The following is a 22,933-nucleotide window of genomic DNA, read 5'->3' as shown; positions in this document are numbered from 1 at the left end:
CATCGGGATGGGGATGGGGTCTCTGATGTGCCTCCCAAAAACCACAAGTGCTGGAGAAGATCTAGTGTCAGGGTCAATCGAGTTTCTGTATACCAGCATGGCTCTTTGAAATTTGTTAATGTCGATCGAGCCACCAGGCGAGGTGTTGTCCATTATCATGCGTTTTGTGGTTTTAACCCCAACTTCTGCTCTACAATTAGCATGGGGGTTGGCAACTGACTTCAACTGGTGGCGAACTCCCCATGATTAAAGGAATTCTTGCATTTTGCCGGCTGTAAATTGTGGGCCGCCATCAGTTGTGAGCTCCTCTGGCACCCCAAACGTGGCGAAAACCTCACACAGTCACTTAATGAGGCCTGATGCCCCATTCTCCGACTGGTACACCATTGGCCAGTTCGAGTACCGGTCTACTATGACAATGTACTCGGTGTTGTTGTGAGTGAAGTAGTCGCAACACAGCTGCTGGAACGGGTACTCGGGTGGGGGCTGCATGGCATTAGACTTTGCAATGCGCTGGCAATGCATACATTTATCTCTGGTTCGCTGAATGTCCAGTGTTATATTCGGCCAATATATACTGTCGGCTGCTCTGGCATTCATGGCGTTGATGCCCTGGTGTGCCGCATGGAAGGCCTCAAGGATATCTGGACGTAATCATGTAGGAACAACGATTCTGTTCCCAAACAAGACCACCCCATCCATATAATAGAGGCTCTTGGCGATGTGGTAGTAAGGGCGGAGTGGCACTGGGAGGTGACGACAATCCGCAGGAAAGCCTTCCTGGATGATGTCCTGTAGGCTGCATAGGGTCTCATCCGATGCTGTGGCCTCCTGCACCATCTCCCATGTCACCACATTTGTGACGGCATAGAGTGCTGTAGATACAGACGCCAGGACAGAACTGTCCTCTGCAATGTCGAAGTTATCATCGTCGGTAGGCATGGGGGCCTGTTGGGGTTGTTGGTGCGTTGCAGGGTACCTTGATTTGGCATCTGCGTTGTGCTTGTCGGCCATATGGATGATTTTGAATTTGTAGGCTAGGGTCTTTTCCTTCAGGTTGAGCAGACGACGGTTCTCAATCTCCGAAAGCGATCGGTCGTTCAGTATTCCTACAAGAGGTTTGTGGTCGGTGGCTACAGTTAGATCAGGGCAACCTTGGATGTAGTACCTGGTCTGGTAGAGGGCGTACGCCACTGCAAGGCATTCTCCTTCTATAGGGGAGTAACGGGTCTCTGCCCCATGTGTAAACCAACTCCCGACCAAGCACAGCTTCCACCCCGCTTTGCAGCAGACTGGAGTTCTTGTGATGCAGTTGTGGGACTTCTGCAACAGGCAGAATCCGATACCAGCAGTGGACCAGTCTGTGACGAGACATGTTGGCTGTGACGGTTGGAAGAGTCTCACACCATCCTTCATCTCCTTGATCATTACCTGCTTTGATTCCTGGAAGATTGCAGATAGCTCCTCAATCCATACGAAAGGTGTTTTTGGCTTGAGGAGGTGGCGGAATGGCTGCATGTTCTTAACCATGGCAAAGGCATAGGCTCCTTGGTTTACTAAACCAAACCATGCTCTGGCGCCGGTTATATCTTTCTGTTCAGGAAACTGTTCGATCGAGTCCAGGAACTTAGTTTATGGTTGTACATTCGTTGGGGTGATGGAAAGCCCAGCGAAGTCGATGGTGTCTTGGCAGAACTGGAACTTCTTGGGATTTAGTGTTATCCCATTCCGTGCACAAAGATCAAGCCAGTCGCATGCCTGCAGGAATGATTCCTGGATGGAGTCAGCCCACATGCACGTATCATCGACACACTTGACCTTGTTCTTGAAGTTGTCTATAAGCGAGTCAAACCTTTGGGTGTAAGCATCGCCACTGGCTAAGAATCCCTGGGGGGCTACCTTGTACCTGTAGCAGCCCCATAGCGTAATGAATGTGGTGATGTGCCGATCCTCCTTCTTGATTGGCACGGAGTGATACCCGTTCCAGGCATCTGTGACCATTTTCTTTGTGTTCTGTGGGACACGTACAGCCAAATGGAACGGTGACTCTATAATAATAAAAATGAAATATGTATGAATTAAAACATCATATTCAAGCGTATTTATGGCCGAGCCAGACTGGACAGCCATTACTATATATTGGGTACAATATACTAACCAATAGAGAATTGGGTTTTTAATAATAAATACAAAATCTGCATAAATTAAAATATATTCAATCGTATTTTACGATCGACCAACGCTAGGCACCCTGCTTGCATACACATATAATTTATGCATAATCAACTTTTTTTTTACCGGAAACAAAATTCAATATATTAAGTAATTAGTTTCGTATGAAAATTAAATATATAAACATACGTTATAGATTTAACAATTATTAATATTATTGAAGTAAATACACACGCACGCACACACACACACACACACATATATATATATATATATATATATATATTAAATATTTTTTATTAGTGTAAATCAAAATAAATGCAACGTATTAATACGGAAATTTAAATTTTACTGGCTTTACTTGAAAATTCAAAATGGTGTAATAAAAGAAAACGAAAAGTTAATTGACTCTTGTCTCCTAATTTTCGGATTTTGTAATCATGGTCATATATATTTTCTTTTTAATTGATAGACAGGTGCTATTTCTTCTAAGGAGTTAAGGGCAGAATAGATTCATTGATTGATATGATAATTAAATGAATGGTTTTGCACTACAAAACAGGTGCTGTCAAGAACTGTGTAAGTCAACATACTTAAAGAAATAAATTGTAAGATGATCAACATCTTGAAATTTGGAATATAGACTTTTGTCACACACACACATATATATATATATATATATATATATATATATATATATTCGTTTTTCCCCTGTCTCTTTTTATCTTAACATAATAAAATTGAAAATACTATTTTAAAAAACTCAAAGTTCCTGTCGTATAGAGGAGAGGTAGTTAACACTACACATTTAACATGTAGTCTTATATCTCCGAGACGTGTTCAACGACGAAACATCAAAATAACATGATCCCAGCCACAGCGAATCAAATGAACAAAATCGTTGCATTTGCAGTAAAGGTCTCCACAACTCCTTATCTGGTATGACCATCTAGTCCACTATTAGTCAATTGTCCAAAGACGTGCTGTATTCCACTTTAGGCATACTTACTTATACTTAAAGCTACATTCCTGTAGAACACGCAGCATCTTTAATGAGCGTAGACCATGCTTGATGGTCCGTAGAGGCCAAGATAGTGATAGGCAACCAGTCTTGGGATTAGATGTTTGGACATGAACTAGGTTAGACATCTGCTTTGATAGTGCAGCCACTACATCTTCGACTGGCATCATGGGCGTCTTCCTCACCTTTTGGAGTTAATCTGGAGCTATTACTTATTAGATGAACTCTCTTGGGTTATGACTTACAACGAGATTAATGGAAAGAATCTTGAAAGAGAAACGGAAGCGAGGATGATAGAAACTGCATAAAATAAGAGTGGGGAGGTTAAACAATATAGAATGAGAGAAACCTTGTTAGTGACTTGGTGAGTAAATTGTAAATGAAAACTAATTAAAATATGGATGTTCTTAAAACAAAACTCAATCACCAAACCAAGGAATATTTTAACAGGTATTTTGGGTGATTAAGATATAGAGAAACAAACGGTAAGTTAACTCGGCTTTAATACAATAATCTGTTTTTCAATCCATTCCACTTTTTCCGAGAAACACCTCGGCCGATATGGCTAAAATCTTGTAAGAATTATTTTGATAAGGTGCAGCGAACTAAGTATTATGTTATCTATTCGATACACAGTAAAGGATTTAAAGAGATTAGTATTCAATGCAAAAATCAGCACAACTATCAATTTGGCATAAATAACCTAAGTGAACCGGCTATAAATTTTACCTATTTAAAATAAATTAAATGAGCTAAAATGGCTAGTGACGAATAATTAGAATAACAAACCCCTCTAAATTATATCAAAAAAGAAAATGGCCGACATATTTAAATTCATGAAAATGAACAAAAATAGTTAATTAATTTCAAAACACTACGGGGGAATAGATAAATGCGTATTATATTATTTTTTTTCTTTTGACTTTTTTCTTATTTAGAAATCTATTTTCTAAATAAAAAGACCGAAATGTTTTAATTTTCTTTCTCCTCCATTGTTGAAATAGAATCTCACCTCTGAATCTTTTTCTGAAAGTCAATTATTGTTTCATTAAACTCTCTTTACCCTCCACTGAAATAATTTCTTCGCAAACTAAAAGAATGTGTGCTCTGTAAATAAATAACGATTAGAATAGAAAATGATGCGATGTTTGATGAATTGCACCCGCAGGCTACATAAATTGCTTCACACACGTAATTGCCTACGTATGTATGTATGTATGTATGTATGTATATTTAACTGCTTATGTATTTAATGATTGGATGTAATATATGTATGTATGTATGTAATATATGCCTTTGATAGGGTACGGCATAAAGGTTTACTTCACAAGATCTCCAGCTATGGTATAGCTGGAAATGTCTTCTCAATTATTAAATCATTTCTCTCTGATAGGTTCATAAGAGTAGTAGTTGAGGGGCAAAAATCAGAAGCTAACAGTATAAATGCTGGAGTCCCTCAGGGGTCCATCCTGGGCCCAACTCTTTTCCTGATCTACATTAATGATCTTCCAAATCACATCCTTACATCATTCGTACACATTTTTGCTGACGACACTACCATTTATGGTAGCACATCTAAGACAGTAAACGACCAAGTTCTCTCCGATTCTCTCTCCTCTGATGTTGATCAAGTTGTACAATGGGGAAAGGAGTGGCTGGTTACTTTTAATGCATCTAAAACCAAGCTTCTATCTTTACATCATCAACGTTCTGATCCCCATCTGGCATCAATTAAAATGAATGGCTCTCGTCTTGGGGAGGCCTCAAGTTTTGACAGGCTTCTGGGCTTGACCTTTACTCCTGATCTTAAATGGAATACGTACATCAAATCTGTTGCCAAGGCCGCTGGAAAAATGGTCGGATCCTTCTATCGATCCAGTAGATATCTCACTGCTGATGCAATTCTCTATCTATATAAGAGCCAGATACGTCCAAGGATGAAATACTGTTGCCACATATGGGCAGGAGCTGCTAGAAAAGACTTGTCCTGCCTTGATAGGGTTCAAAATAGACTTCGTGGCCTGGTGGGAGATGTCCTTTTCTCTTCGCTGCAACCTCTATCTCACAGAAGCGATGTTGCGAGTTTGTCTCTGCTTTATCGTTATTTTCATGGAAAGTGTTCAACTGAGCTTTAATCTATGGTCCCCCCTCGCCAAACTTTCACAAGAAACACTAGACTAGCTGAAAACATTATCAATAATTTTCCCCACTCTTTATCTGTACCTAAACCTAAACATAGATTCCATGATCAAAGCTTTTTTCTTAGAACTGCACGCCTGTGGAATTGTCTTCCGTTTTCCTGCTTTCCAGCTGTCTATGATATGGTTGTCTTCAAGTCCAACGTGAACAAGTTTCTGATGAGCCGTTCCACTTAAGTTAACAAATTTACCGAACTTCCATTACTATCGATTACTATATTGTCCTTTTGACTACTCCATACTCTTTAACCCTTATCCTTGAGTGGCCTATCGGCCTTGATAAGTGGTGACGCTTATGTAAAAAAAAATGTTTATATGTCTCGCAAAAACGTTCGTCAGAGGCAACAGTTCCACAGGAGATTCGTATCGTTTTGAAGCTCAGCCCTTTGTACGACAAATATCGAAAAATTCGCTAAGAATATTCATTCCTTCACCCTAAACTAGGCAGTTTTCTACAAGGAGGAGTCTTTTTTTTAGGCGCCATTTTTGCAAGTCATCATATCAGTTGGGTTGACTTTGCTTAATTTTAACGTTCGGAACTGTGGAGATATCGTTTTCGTTTTTCTTTTTTTCCTCCTCGCATTACGGGTTCGAGCCTGCCACTTTTTTTCTCTGCACCCAAATTTCCTACTGTTTCTCGCGACCCCACCACTACCAATTAATTTATTTTTTATCCCATCTCCAATGTACCTTACTCGACCCAGGCAACGTCGGACCCCACGACTCAACCACTTTTTAAACACCTATTCACCCCTCTCCCCGGGGTCGTTAATACACCTCCACACACCCGGGCAACGCCGGGTACCCCCGCTTGTCTTCTAATATATAAAACGCAAAATGTATGTGCGTGTGTGTTTGTATGTCTGCCAAAAACTTCCGACAGACGCGTCGGAACCTGACCGAACTGGTATTGTTTTTAAGCCCAATCCTTCGGACGGCAAACCTCGAAAAATTAGCCAAAAATATTTATTCCTTCATCCTTAACTGGGCAGTTTTCTACAGATAGGGGTCGGTTTTTACGTCGCCATTTTCACAAGTCATCGTTCCTTTTTCGGTTGACTTTGCTTAATTTCAATATTCTGAACTCCTAGTCGCGTGATGGACACGTCAGCTAAGATGCCATGTGTTTTAACCTTTTTTTTTCTCCTTTGCGTTACAGGTTCGAGCCTGCCTGCCTACAACCACTTTTTTCTAAAACACCTTCACCCGGCTTCCTACTGCTGTTCTTTACTACACCACCTAAACAACCGGGTAACGCTGGGCACCCCCGCTAGTCTAATATATAAAAAAAATGTGTTTGCATGTGTGTGTTTGTATGTCTCGCACAAACTTTTGACACACGCGATAGATTCTCACAAGATTAGTATCGTTTTGAAGCTCCGTGTCCTAGACAACAAAATTGGCCAAAAACATTCATTTCATTGCCCTCAACTCGGCTGTTTTGTACAAGTCGTCGTCGTCTTCGCCGAAATTTTAGCAAGTCCTCGTCACCGTTGCATTGACTACGCTTAATTTTGACGTTTGCGACTTCCGGTTTTGCCATGGACGCATCGGCAAAGACGTCACAATTTGTTTTTTACCTTCTTTCCTCCTTTACGTTACAGGTTCGAGCCTGCCTGTCCACTACCACTTTTTTAACATCTCTCTTCACAATGGGCCTGTTGTATCTGTGGGTTAGACGTCTCTTTGTCTAGGCGAAGAGTAAAAGCATACCTGGGATGTTGGGTGTGGCCGACTCCTTCACTCTCTCAGAATGACGTCTTATTCTGGTAGTATTCAGTGTATGTCACATCTCTAATATTACTACCTATCACTTTCTCTTCACGTCTGATAAGAAGCATTAGGCTTCAAAATACATAGGTATTAAGAGCATGATTTAATCTCTCTAAATTCAAATGTATTAGTATATATTTTCATATTGTCGTTTTTTATTCTTCTCTGTTTAAACTTCTCCTCAATTGTGGAGATTTGAATTAGCTGATGTTTCCTTGAAAAAAAAATTATTATTGTCTCTGGTCCCACCCCCGCTCATATATATATATATATATATATATATATATATATATATATATATATATATATATATCTTGGACTTTCATTTTTTGGATTTTATCGTCATTGGATGCTTTTCCTTTCACCTGGCTGTCCATTCACATGAAATCACCTTTTTCTTCACCATGTTCCCCCTGCTTCACTTTTTGTTATCAAGTAAGATCTTTGACTTACTTGCAGTTTCATCAAATACTTTTGTATGCAAAATCCGATTCCGCATTTTGCTAATTCCTCTGATGAGAAGGAAAGTATTTCTTCGAAACTTCGCAGATTAAAGACTATCCACTTATTAAGTGTTTCCTTTTCAGGTTAAATATGTTTTAACTCTTTTTCAAAGTGTTTTTTAACACGTTTCATTAACTATTTACTCATATATATATATATATATATATATATATATATATATATATATAAGGATTGTCAAATCTCCACCGAAAAACGCAGTTTATTAAAGATAGAGTAATAAAACTATAAATTAATAACACTAAGCATTAATTTATTATAAAGTGTTTGAAAACAGTTATGCAAATGAGGCACACAAAGACTTGTAAATGTCCTTGTTACTATTTATTCAGTATTTCAAATGTTTATTTTTTGTCAATGATTTAAGTTAAAGTAAAATGTTTTGAAGGTAATATAGATGTGATAAATATTAAAAAAAAAACACTTTGATATTTATTCATTTATATATAATAAAGGATGAAAATATATTTAAGACAATTAAGCTACACAGTGGCGTCCACATTATCCCCGTGGGGAACAGTCAGGCTAAGTGCACATATTTTTTTTTGTAACTGTTTGTTTTTATATATCCGTATAGTGATTAGTTAGCTAAACTAAACAATCAAATTCATTGTTATTTCTCTACCACGTGTTGTTTCTATTAGCCAATGATTGAGCTTTTATTTCGTTTGACTGCAGAGTGCAGCGCATCTCTTCTGTGAATCTTGTTAATCGTTGAATTTATTTCAGCATGTGTGTGATGCGAATAATTTATTTTCCATGATTTTGTAATTCATTGGTACGTCAGATGTTAATTTAGTTCTTTTTAATTTATTTTATTTATGTATTACGAATGCCTTCTAAAGTAAACTTCATTCTATGTCTATATTTGATTGCTATTTTGCTTAGTTTTTGATGTCTTTAAAATTGAACATTTCAAGCATTCTCATTCAAACAATCTACAACTAAAATTCTTACATGTGCTAGCGCACCGTATTATTTTCCTGTTCAATTATTGGTAAGTATTTGTTTTCTTTGAAATCCCAGTACTAATTCATTAGTGGTGTTTGGATTTTTTTTTTATTTCTTCGATGTGTTTTTACAATTGTTATACCATGTTTATAATCAAGGCAGGTTATAACTATGTAGTATTTTCTTTGTTGTTATTCGGGTTTTCTCTGTCAAATATGGTGACTTGGCAAACGATGCCTTTGGTTATTTTGTAGTGGTTCAAGTGCACAAGTTATACAGTTATAGTTTTTCTTTCCATTGCTAACATTTTTACTATTAGTTATTGCTATTTCTAGTGCTTTTACTATTAGTTAGTTATTAATATTTCTAGTGATTATATTATTCTTAATGTTTGTAATTAAAAGACATTAAAAAATCAGTACAGACCTGTTTCTTGTGCGGTCCTATGGAGACAAAAAGAAAAGAAAAAAAATGGCTGCCTTTCAGGTGTTATGCTAATCCAACTGATCGATTTATGCAAATGACAAAGTTCTCTCTGATTCTCTCTCCTCTGATCTCGAGCATGTAGTTCAGTGTGGGAAGACGTGGCTGGTTACCTTTAATGCATCTAAATCCAAGCGCCTATCTTTACACCATCAACGCTCTGATCCCCATCTGGCATCAATTGTAATGGATGGCTCTCGCCTAGGAGAAGCTCAATGTTTTGACAAGCTTCTGGGCTTGACCTTTACTCCTGATATGAAATGGAACACGTACATCAAGTCTGTTGCCAAGGTCGATGGAAAGATGGTGGGTTTCTTCTACCGCTCCAGAAGATATCTCACTACTGATGCAATTCTCTATCTATATAAAAGCTAAGTACGTCCAAGGATGGAATACTGCTGTCATATCTGGGCAGGAGCTGCTAAAAATAGCCTATCCTGCCTTGACAGAGTACAAAATAGACTTCGTGGCTTAGTGGGTGATGCCCTGCAACCTCTCTCCCACAGAAGAGATGTTGCGAGCCTGTCTTTGTTTTACTGTTATTTTCATGGCAAGTGCTCGTCTGAGCTCCAATCTCTGGCCCTCCCTCGCCAATCTTTTACGAAAAACACCCGTCTAGCTGAAGCCACTGTCAAAAATTTTCCCCACTCTCTATCTGTGCCTAAATCAAAACGTAGATTCCATGAACACAGCTTCCATCTTAGAACGGCACACCAGTGGAACTCTGTTCGTCTGCCTGTTTCCCACCTGACTACAACTTGGATGTCTTCAAATCCAACGTAAACAAATTCCTGATGAACCGCCCCCTTAAGTAGACACTTTATGAAATCTCAACACTAACGTACAATGTACTGTACATGCAATAACCCTTATCTCTGAGTGGCTTCCGGGCCTTGATAAGTGGTGACCTCCTTGTGAAAAAAAAGAGATGCTGCTGCTTCTTGGCACTTTTGGCCAAGATCAAAGTGTAGTATCTGTTCTTCAGATGCTGCACTTCCATTTCTTGTTCTCTTTTGGTGGAGGAGCAGTCCTTCACGACTGAGACAATTTTTATTTTTGTACCTTTTCTCCGCGTTAAAAAACGACCCTGGTGTCTAACTCTGTCCCGTGGGGAGGCATTGTAAATAGGTACTTTTATAGAGACTCGATGACTTTATAGAGACTCGCTAATTTTAGGATTTGGTTACAGAAGGAGCGAGTCTTGTGACAGGAGAGTTGTTTTTGCAGTTGGAAAAAATTAGCAAAGTGGTGGGAACGGTTATTTTTTTTTAATTATTTTTTTTTTTTATTTTCGACATCGAAGCCAGGAGGAATTTACAATATAATTTTTCTATGGTTAAATTGATTACTTCTTCGCTCATTTTGTTTTTATCTTTTTCTTTACAGTTCTCTTTAATCTTTTATTATTGTACGACTTAGCATTTCTAACTTTTCGTGGTAACTGTATGACAGTTTCAAGTTATTTGTATGAAATATTTTGTGCAAAGAATTAGTTATGAGAAAGTGTTTGCAATTTCAGTTTTATCCATTTGTCATTTTTATCGATTAAAATTGATCTGCATTTTTAATGGATTTCGTCCTTGGATATGTCGAGATATATATCTTGACAAACTCTAAGGCTATGTTGAAGAGTTCTTGAGATATTGATAGACATCCATATATGCTGAAGCATCTGATCTTCTGAGGTTATATATTTTATATACCCTTACAAATATATTTATATCGGCCTGAATACGTAGCGATGATGAATTGGCTATAACAGATTTCAATAAGGTTAAGGATGTAAATTTCCAGAAAATTGACATATTGGGACCCTATGCCAGTTAAAGAGATTATATTAACTAGTATTAATTTCGACAAAGGTCACATAAATACATGTCAGGTTAACCTGGTGGAAAACGGAAATAAACTCAGTGCAGTTGACGTATCTTGTTTGACAGTTGATTTCAGTGGAGTGGTAAAGTTGTGTTCTGTGCTGCTTACAATCTTTTGAGTCAGCTTCAGTAATCCTGATAACACAGACGCCAGTTTGCATAACCTGTTGTCTTTCAACTCGTTAGTCGTTCTTTTTACCGCTTCTTTTATGCATCTTGCATAATCTAATTTGCATGGAGTTTGCGTTACTCACACGTGATCGTCAAATACAAAAGCGACGTCGCCATTTTAGCTTTCTTTTTTTTATTTTTTTCTTAAACAAATGAACACAACACCCATGCTAGTCAGGTAAGCCACGATTTTAAGCAAGGAGGTCAAGGGTTACCTCCCTAGACAAAACGGACTGGAAATGGAGGTGCCGAATGATATTATATAGAAATGACTTCGCATGTTTGGAAGACGGAACAGTTTCAAGTCACAGCCAGAAGTAAGGCAGACAACACTCATAAAAAAGTAGAGAATCTAAGTGAATATTGCCACGAGACTATACCTGCGTGTCGACAATTTTAAGACTAAAAAGGAAAATCAATTAATAAATAATTTACGCTGTCTCTCCCCGAATAGCCAACTCTCTGAATAAAAACTTTTAAACTCCAGAATTCTCCATTTCATTTCTCTCTACGAGTAGTTTCGTCCACAATTTAGCAATCTCTCAACAGCACACTAGACTACGAATAACGCAGAAAACGGCAGGTAATGAATGAGAAAAAAAAAAACGATTAAAAGAATGTAATACTAGCAACCGCGCACGTATGTATGGAAAGATTTGTTTTGTTGATTATCTCTTGATCGCTTACATGTGCACACTACGCGTTTGTTGGAAATGAATGTGTGAGCTGTTTGTTTAAATGATTGTTTAATGTGAAAATATTACAATTATGCTTATGAAAACAAAATGGCCTAATCTTAGAGGTATTATCGGAAAACTATTTAGATAACCTGTGTTTGAACGAGAAGCTTGACATTTTAAAAAATTTCTAATATTAGAAAATATATAACTGGTAGCGTATATTTTCGGTTATAAACTTAACGATAACAACATTACTGCAGGGTAAAAAAAAAGAACTAAATGCCTGATGGCATTATTCATGACAAGTGAAAGCGCTAAAATTGGTAATATATTTTCTCAGTAACAAAAATTGTTGAGACGACTGGAATGACTCCTTCGAAAATCGGGATAAAAATGTCTCTCGTTGGTTTATTATGAGGTTTGTATGAGTGTATACGACCGAAATGATTGATGGGCTTGTAGACGTCTGGAGAGGTGTGATACGAACACTAACGCTGCATCTCTTGGCTATGATCGCACCTGTTCTGCGACTGTGACAGGTGTGAATCACAGATTCGGCCGTGTGCAGACACCTAAATAACTGAGATAGGACTCTCATCATTGGATATGATAGACAATTAAAAGAAAATCTACACAAAGTTGTTTGTAAATAAACAAATGGAACTCTCTCTATTAGCTGATAATATTTATATAAAACATTGAGATGTAATTTACCAAATGTTTCCGTTTCATAGCCAAGTGGTTAATGTCGCCGTCTATCAAGTAAATGGTTGTAGGTTCGATTCTGACTTCTGATGCTAGTCTAGCTGCACTGAAGAACTGTGATATAGTGAAACGGTTATTCTGTAGATGATATATACATCCACAGAAATAGTCTTCTAGAGAGAGAAAAAGAAAGAAAGAGAAAGATTATCCAATTAAATAAGTATTGAATTCTTATTTAAATGCCTGTAAGCAACGTAGTTTTTTTAGTAACACCGCCCTAACTATTTTTATTACTTTACCTCATATTATAAATGCTATTTTCAACTTAGTTTTTAAGGCAAAAATTGTAAAACATGACTAAATTATTTAAAAGAAATACTTTCCGACTAGTAATATATTTCCACACAGGCAAGACTAGATAAATACCTAGTATGTGTGTGTTTGTGTGTGTGTATATATATATATATATATATATATATATATATATATATACATATATATATATATATATACATATATATATATATTTATATATATATATATATATATATAAGAGCACTTTTGGCTAGGAACAAAGTGTAGTATCTGTTCTGATACCACACTTCACCTTTTCTGTCCTCGGTCAGTGGAGGAGAAATATTTCATGATTGAAATAATTTTTATTTTTGTTCCTATCCAGCGTACCCCTTTTTGGGGAGCTGGATTTTCCCCACATTAAAAACCGACCTTGTGTCTAACTTTACCTTCGTGGGGAGGCAAGTAAGTAGGAATATAAATACAGGGTTAAATGATAAAATTGTCACCCTAGAAAAGAAGACATGATTCCATTTCTGTTTGATGAAAACTGGTTTTATTTTTTGTTGCAGACCATCTACTAGTTAGCCAGTTGTGTACAAATCTTAAGAGCAATAGGAGCCTTCTATCATGTCTGAAAGTGATACAATGCTCAATGAGTGAGATCCGAGATGTGCTGCTGTACATCTCATACTCTCTAGTGATTCAATGACACCAGGAGCATTGCCAGCACCCTCAAAATGCAAATCCAGACAGTTCGACGCTTGATATATGTACTATGTATACTGTATTTTCACTCCAAACAAAGTACAATGCCACTTTGACATAATGAGCCATTATTTAGTTCCATATTTGCAGGGATACTATATAGGGATCCAGAAAGGAATTCCTTAGTCTATCAGATCAAGAGATTTGAGTAGAAAGCTTTCGAGCAGCTAGTGATATCTACAGTATAGGTGTGAGATTTTGATGCTGATTAGGTCAATCAGGGGTATTTATGTCGAGAGCTTAGAGTTCCTTGGAACACTTTCCATTAAAATATTTGTAAAATAGACAAAGACTTTGTCGATGGGGCAGAGGGTGGAGTTTGGTTGACAATGCGGGACTTATTAGGTTAGCAACTCTTTTTTGAGCTCTGTCTAGAAGTGATAGACTAGTAGTAGATGCACCAGCGCAAATATGGCAACAATACTCTATGCATGTACGAATGGTGGCCTTGTAAATGTACAGGATACTCTTATACGTAAGTAACTTTCTAGTACGATAGAGAGAGCCCACCTTCTTTGCAGCAACCTTGGCAATACCCTCTATGTATCTGTTCTAATTGATGTTACTTGTGAACGTTAAGCTGAGTAGTTTGAACGAAGAGCTTTCAGGTAGTGTATCATGAGACAATTTTATCAGGGAGGTCATTTATGAATATGGGGAATAATAACGGTCCAAGGATCTATCATTATGGCAAACCAGTGTTTATATTAAGTTGTTTTGACGTACGAAGATTACAGAAGATCTGGTTTTTTCACTTCTTAAAGAGCGATTTGATTAGGTTAAATATTTGTCCAGCAATGCCATAGGATTTGATTTTCATAGGAAGACCATCGTGCCATACCCGGCCAAAGACCTTAAGTATATTTTAGATAACCAAATCCTATTTCCGATATGTTTTTATTCTTATAGTTAAAAGGAAGTGGTATTTGATCAACACTGCTGGAGAGCCATGAAATAAAATACAGTTTTGTTTTTAGATCAGCTTTCAACAATTTTTTATAGTTAACGACTGATCATCTCTACGATATCAGTACTAGTAAATATTATTGGATGCAAACTAGTGCAATGATTCAAGAGATAAATTGAAGGAGTTTTTCAACAAAGAACTCTGGACTAAAAGTTTTTTTTTCATATAGCTTTAAAAACTTATATATATCTTAGTACGTTAGAGAAAAAGAGTGAGCTCAATTCTATAAGAGGAGACTTATTTGGACAATATAAAGCTCAACAAGTATCATTGGAGCCCCCCAAAATCATCTATAATTTTATTTGATCTATTTCGTTCCTAATGAATCCCACGCTAGACGCCGCATCTCAACTATGTTACCTAGCATCTTTCTCACTCTTCTGATGAGAAGCATTAAGCTTCGAAATCCGTTGGCATAAAGGGTCCCTTCTATTCCCCAATTGTTTGTATTCCCTCATAGAATAAATGAACCAATCTATATTTACCAATATATAGTTTGTGACTTCATTTCCCATTCCTATTGTTCTCATATATATATATATATATATATAAAAGTGAACGTGTGTGTGTCTGTGTACATTTCCCTACGCAATAACTCTTTCAATTTTTAGTCTGCAGACTTAAAATTTGATATAGAGTACTGAGATTTGGGAAAATCTTTGTAATCCGTTTTCGGCCAAAAATGTAGCTATTAATGGATCAAAGTTCAACGATTTGACCTTTGTGAACTCTACCAAACTCCTCCGACAATTTTGGGTATAAACACTAGAAATTTTAGATATAGGTTCCTTGGACATGAATCTTACTTAATAACCTGATTTGAGCCCAAAATAATAAATTTTATGGGGTCATAATAGGGGTCAAAGTTAAAAAAAATTAACTGCTTTTTTTTTTGCTATATATATATTATATATATATTATATATATTATATATTATATATATATTATATATATATATATTATATATATATATTATATATTATATATATTATATATTATATATATTATATATTATATATATATATATATTATATATTATATATATATATATTATATATTATATATATATATAATATATATTATATATATATTATATATTATATATATTATATATTATATATATATATATATTATATATTATATATATATATATTATATATTATATATATATATAATATATATTATATATATATTATATATTATATATATATTATATATTATATATATATTATATATTATATATATAATATATATTATATATATATATTATATATTATATATATAATATATATTATATATATATATTATATATTATATAAATATTATATTATATATTATATATATTATATTATATTGTATATATATCATATATAAAGAGAAAGAGACATAACGTCATAAACTAATTTATCTGCATTGATTTCAAATTGATGTGAATATTAGTTTTACTCTGATTGAAAAATAATGGAAAGCAGACAAACAATATTGTGTATTTTTTATATTTAGATAGATAAGCTTAATATATGGCTGTTGGATTTCAGCAGTTTATTTAGCATCGATCTAAGATTTTTGTTTTCATATTGGTCATTTGATATTTTTTCCCTCGTGTCTTTTGTTATAATGATTGGCTTGACTTCTTTTTGTGCATTGGTGCGACTTGCAGGTCGCTGTTTTCACACTGCGCTATTGTAGCGTGCCAATATCTGTAATCTGATTGGCCACAGAGCAACATGGCAGGGAAACGAGTCCACCACCCCAGGAGAATTACTGGGAAAACTCTTTCAAGTCCAGTTTCTTTCTTCCTTCATGTTTATCTTTTCTAATACATTTTTTCCAGGCGGTACACTCGGTCAAGTGAAAATGAAAAATCAATTCTGATTAAAAATAAAGATTACTTTGATGTAATTGAGTAAGTCTCTATTGCTTGCTATTTGAGGGTAATAATATGTATTGCTATGTATATTAATGAAGAAATAAGGAAATGTATATACTTGGTTCGATCAAGAATCTCTGACTCTATAAGGAAGAATGCAGTTATAATGTTCAAACTTTGGTGTTTGTCTTGGACACAAATGAAAACCATAGTTACAAATAAATAAACAGGAAAACTCTGATATACTCAGGCAAAAATAGGTATTTACACCAACCACCAGGAAAAATTATCGAGTTGAATCTTAATCTATATACCTATAAAATCAAGATTTTTTTTTTCTTGTTCTGACATTGGTACTAAAAACTAATTTTTCTATTTAAAAATTATAAAAACAAAAATATATTCAGTCATGGATATGTGAGCGACTACAGGAAGGTTAATTAATTTGCTTTTAAAAAACGAGCGTTAGTTAATTACTTATGTTTTTATTATTTCTTATTCGATTAGTTTCATTTCACTTTTACAATGAATTCTATCTATGCATAGTTTCTACATTTTGCATAATTGCATAGAATTTAAAATATTTGTAAAAAAATGTAATAGCTATTTTAGACATCAATTTGGGCTTTGTGTTTTAATTAGCTGATAAATATTTTGGAGGTGTTTTTTTTTTGTATATTTTTTAAAGAAAAATGTTATAGTCCTATGCAACCAATAAAAGAAGAATGCAGTTATAATGTTTAAACTTTGGTGTTTGTCTTGGACACAACTGAAAACCATAGTTACAAATAAATTAATAGGAAAACTCTGATATACTCAGGCAAAAATAGGTATTTACACCAACCATCAAGAAAAATTATCGAGTTGAATCTTAATTTATATACCTATAAAATCAAGTTTCTACATTTGCATAATTGCATAGAATTTAAAATATTTGTAAAAAAAATGTAATAGCTATTTTAGACATCATTTTGGGCTTTGTGTTTTAATTAGTTGATAAATATTTTGGAGGTGTTTTTTTTTTGTATATTTTTTAAAGAAAAATGTTATAGTCCTATGCAACCAATAAAAATATAATCATGAATAGATTAATAAATTGCAAGAAACTCTTTCAAATCAAACGCTGTTGAAACAAATGATGACATTACAAAATTTTCTCCATGCGATTTAATAAATAAAAATCGCTTGAAGCCATCTCAGGGAAAATGAGGAAGATTAATAAAACTGAAGGAAACGTGAAAAGGATGATAAAGTGAATTCACACAGAATTAAGTTTTAATTAAAGCAAATTAAGTGTGTATAGAAAATAAGAGTTTAAAGAGTTCGAGAACTTTCTAGAGAAAAGAAATTGCTTCTGAAGGAGAAATTTAGTACATATGATTGTTGCATTTGTTGCCGTGTGCGTTTATGTGTGTAAATGAATATGCTGAAAGATGTGTATTCGTCTGTCAGTTTTGTTAATGAAAAAAAATTACGTGTTCAGTGCACAGCGCCATGTACTTTTATGAATGGGCAAATGGATGATGCATATAATATTGTACCTGTTTGTGAGTGAAATAATGTACTACTAACTTGTGTGCGAGAGTACTTGGTTAACAGTGTAATTGGCCCTACATTTTTTCTTGTCAGCTTCCTTTCTCTCACGGACATAATGTTGCTAGTTCTTTTCTATAAATACTTTTGTGAGGTGTTCTTTCTTTGTTTCAGTTCGTTTGACTCGATGGTCTAATGGTCTTCAATTTGCTTTCTGTTCCAGTAGCTTCTTTCCAGTCGTTTTACTCTCCACCGTTCTTCTCTGTCTATGATGTTTACTTCGTATGGTATAGCTGACCATATCTGGAAGGAAAAGGGAAACCATCTACCATTATGGGACAAAGCAGCACATATACTAGGAAATAACTAATTACTAAGTAGACCTAGTATAGAATTTAATACGATATGGAAACCATTCATTTTAAACAATAGATAATATATACAAGTAATGAGTGTAAACATATATATATATATATATATATATATTAGTTTTTTTGTTTTTTTTTTACAGTGATCACCACTTATCAAGGCCCGGAAGCCACTCAGGGATAAGGGTTATTGCAAGTACATTACGTTAGTGTGGAGATTTGATGAAGTGTTTACTTAAGGGGGCGGTTCATTAGGAATTTGTTAACATTGGACTTGAAGACATCCAAGTTGTAGTCCGGTGGGAAGCAGGCAGACGGAACAGATAGATAGATATGCGTTAATATATGGTAATAATTAGTAATAAATAGTGATATTTACAAATAGAAATAAGATAGGTTTAAGGCTTCTAAAATTCGGATCTGGATTGTCCGCAAGGACCCGTAGCGCTGTTAGAGTACTTGGAAAAATCAATTGTAAAAAGTTATATTCTCCTGAAGGTTGAAGATTCAACCCTCAGTGTGGGCGACCGAAAAATATAATTGCGAATTACTTGGCTGACAGAACAAGAGCATGCTACCCTCACGCAGTAAAGGGTTTTGTTCGAAATTCCATCCAAATCCCCTAGTTCGACAGAAACATGCTTGAGTTCGACAAGATACACCTGTAGATGCACCCCCCCACCCACACACGTATGTGGTGCGTCAACTAGTATAGGCGACTGTTATTACTGGAAACAACTCCGCTACGGAAATCGAAGGAAGGAGAAAGATATGTAGTGGTGAAGTAATCAAAATGAAAGTGCTCAAACTCAAAGCTTACGATTTTTCAGGCCCGTCGATGATTCACAACCATTAAATAATTCACTCAGACTTCCTAATTATTTCAGCAAGAACTCTCAAAATATGACCAAACATTCTATGCTTACATATCTATCTAAACTTTAAAATGTAAATATTGTGATAATTAAATTGATTGACTTACCGAGGGTGGCTCGCTGGCTCGGTGGGAAGGGAAAGACACTCATGGCTGTGAACGACCCGGCCTGGTGTTTGTTAATGAAGAAAATAGGAAGTCTATTCCTTATAGCTTAAATAGACATTCCAATCTCGTTTCAATCTCGCTGAACAAGAGATTGAGACTATAGAAAGAGTCACCTTTGTAGGCTTGTTGTTGTTGTAGTTTGTTCTTGTCGTTGTTAGAGATCTATCAGACCGGTACGACAACTGTTAACAGCGCGTTATATTTACAAGAATACGTATGCTTGTAAGCAACGAGGTAATTTTTCGTTGCAAGCTAAACGTCTTTTCTCCCCCCCCTCCCACTCGTCGGTAGGAAATATCGACAATATCTGTAAAATATTTCTTTTGTGAACTTACGCTTTTGAATTCATTATTTTGTTTCTGTTTATTGTATCACATTTCTCTCGCTGTCTTACATTTGAATGTTAGCTAAATCAGTTTTCTTAAAAATGTGTTCTGTAGAATTTTGAGAATTATGGATCATAGCACCGTAATTCTTTTCCTTGATTACCGGTTTGTTCCAGACGCATATGCGTCTTGCTGACGGAGGTTTACTTATCAAGCGTGAGCGAAAAACTGTGTCCTTTCCCTTAGAGTTTGGCTACTTATGTTCTGTAACTCGCCATTTTACGTGGCTTATCTCTTCCCCTTCCGTAAAACATGCCACTCCTTTTGCGTGTTGTTTTTTTTTTTTCACGTTAGCAAAAAAATTTTTTTTTTTTTTTTTGATGTCGGCTTGTTTGTAGCATTACTACAACAAAATGTTTCTCCAAAATATCAATATCTTCTCCGAACTCGAACCCGGAAATGAATCCTCCAAACATACTCATCCTATCAACTTATTTTCAATTCCTTCGTGTGTGCATCCTAATACCCCAAAATGGCAGTACTGCTAGTTTATTGCTTATAGCTACATCACACATTTATTAGTTTAGAAATGTAGGGTTTACTTAAAAATTATCCAGCTCCCGATTATTTTTACCCTAAACAAGGCACAGTACCACTTTGATGCAGGGGGCTACTATCTAGGGCATAATCTGCATATAGGGCTTATTTAAATAGTACTAGTATTGATTGAGATTGTCGGACTGACTTCCTCATCTTGGTTGCTGTAGTTACAACGTTTCGGCCGTTTTCGTCAGGTGTTTTGTATCGAACTGGGGAATCGTTTGTTAGGAGTCTCGAACCCAACCCTTTATTATTATTACGGGGGTACCGTGTTCGGACTCCAGCTAGGCCCTGGGACATAGTTGCTGATTCTTTGTTTTGAATGTTACTTTATGTCCCAGAGCCTAGCTGGAGTCTGAATACGGTACCCCTGTAATAATAATAAAGGGTTGGGTTCGAGACTCCTAACAAACGATTCCCCAGTTCGATACAAAACACCTGATGAAGGCCGGAGGGCAAAACGGCCGAAACGTTGTGACAATAACAACCAAGATGAGGAAGTCAGTCCGACAATCTCAATCAATGAAAACACCTCATCTCAAAAATACAGACAATTACTAAGTACTAGTATTATTTGATTTAGGTATATTTCTTTCTCAAAATGAACTTTATTTAGTTCTCTTTTGTTTTAGCCAATATTTTTTTTTGGGGGGGGGGATTTTCATTCCAAACAAGGCACAGTCCACTTTGATGTAGAGGCCTACTATCTGGGACATAATTTGCTGGGTTACTATGTAAGGAGTTGAGGAACAAGATGTTTGTTTACATTACACTTGATTTTCTGCATGCTAGTACAGTCAAGGAAGCAGGAACCTTCAAGGGAATTCCAAAGTCTAACAGGCTTAAGAAAAAAATTATCAGAGTAGAAGCTTTCTGGGATCTTTATTGCGTAGGGGTGGGATTTTGCTTCTTGTTTGGTTTATTTATTACAGTAGTTTGCATATATATATATATATATAACAAAGTGACTATGAAGAAGGGATGTAGAAAATTATAAAAAATTACACTTTCCTCTGTAAGATGATAACAATTTTAATACTGTTTAAACTTAGCTAAATAGAGCTCCAATTTTAGCATAGCGTGGCATAGCTTTCTCCTATCCTGCTAATTTTTTTCTGGCGAACAGGACGGCCGCTTATCTCTTTGAAGTAATTAGTGTCGTCTGATGATTTCAGTATCAAATTCTCAAAGGTAAGAATTCTCTTTGAGGATCACATACTTCCCTCCCTGACGTTGTATCCTGTCACATATCTCTAATTATGCACTTCTAATGAAAATTTACACTTTCTTACTTAATTTAAAATACATGTGAAAATGTCTGATTTTAACTTTACTGTCAGAGACGCGTCTAAATATTGCTGGACTAACTTTGTTTTTATTTCCTCGTGCTACCACATCAAGCTATCTAAAGATACTGGTTTTCTGATCTGAAATGCACCAAATGGTGTTATTTTTTTTATTTCCATTGCAAAACTAAATGTTTTTTAAAAACAAAAAATTTCATCTACAAAACAATGAAAACAAACACCATGAATGATCAGATCTGATCTGATCCAACTAAATATCGTTACGTTAGTCTTCTCTCTATTTATTGGCAAATTTTTTGAAAGCTTGGTAAACAGGTTTGTTCATTTTTTTGGAAAGAGTTGGCCTTTTAATTTTGTAAGTATCACTTAAAAGTTGGTTGCAAAAATTCTTTCTGGTCCTGATTAATATAAGGCTTCCGGTTCTGATTTGGTTCCTGTTCTTTTTTTTTTTTTTTTTTTACATGGTAGTCATCACTTATCAAGGACTGGAAGCCACTCGGGGATAAGGGTTATTGAATGTACAGTAATCCACGGGATAATATCGTAGTAATCGTCAGTAATGGAGATTTGATAAAGTGCCTTACTTAAGGGGGCGGTTTATCATGAATTTGTTTATGTTAGACTTGAAGACATCCTAGTTGTAGTCAGGTCGGAAACAGGCAAACGGAAGAGAGTTCCACAGGCGTGCAGTTCTAAGAAAGAAGCTTTGTTCATGGAATCTACATTTTGATTTCGGCACAGATAAAGAGTAGTGAAAATTACTGACAATGGTTCAGCTAGATGGGTGTTTTTCGCAAGGGGGGGACCAGAGACTGGAGCTCAGACTAGCACTTGCCATGGAAATAACGATAAAACAAAGACAGGCTCGCAACGTCTCTTCTGTGGGAGAGAGGTTGCAGGGAAGAGAAAAGGGCATCCCCCACTAAGCCACAAAGCCTATTTTTTACTCTGTCAAGACAGAATAGGCTGTTTTTAGCAGCTCCTGTCCAGATGTGGCAGCAGTACTCCATCCTTGGACGTACTTGGCTTTTATATAGAGAATTACATTAGCAGTGAGATATCTTCTAGAGCAGTAGAAAGATCCTACTATTTTTCCAGCGATATTGGCAACAGACTTGATGTATGTGTTCCATTTCAGATCAGGAGTATAGGTCAATCCCAGAAGCTTGTCAAAACATGGAGCCTCCGCAAGACGAGAGCCATCCATTTTAATTGATGTCAGATAGGGATCAGAGCGTTGATGGTGTAAAGATAGGAGCTTGATTTTAGATGCATTAAAAGTAACCAGCCACCTCTTCCCTTACTGTA

The 22,933-nt window shown here is 35.8% G+C and overlaps 1 protein-coding gene across 1 annotated transcript; it reads right to left on the bottom strand.

Annotated features, from left to right (window-relative positions):
• Positions 1-1,632: 1,632 nt before the first annotated feature.
• LOC145280066 (uncharacterized) lies at positions 1,633-2,001 on the bottom strand. The gene has a single exon (XM_080131758.1). It carries the CDS (start codon positions 1,999-2,001, stop codon positions 1,633-1,635), a length of 369 nt encoding a protein of 122 aa, XP_079987884.1.
• Positions 2,002-22,933: the final 20,932 nt, after the last annotated feature.

Source organism: Euprymna scolopes, chromosome 1 (genome assembly GCF_053919585.1).
Source record: "Euprymna scolopes isolate OS-2025 chromosome 1, ASM5391958v1, whole genome shotgun sequence".
NCBI lineage: Eukaryota > Metazoa > Mollusca > Cephalopoda > Sepiida > Sepiolidae > Euprymna > Euprymna scolopes.
The sequence above is the reverse complement of the archived record's forward strand: the minus strand, read 5'-3'. Positions and strand labels throughout refer to the sequence as shown.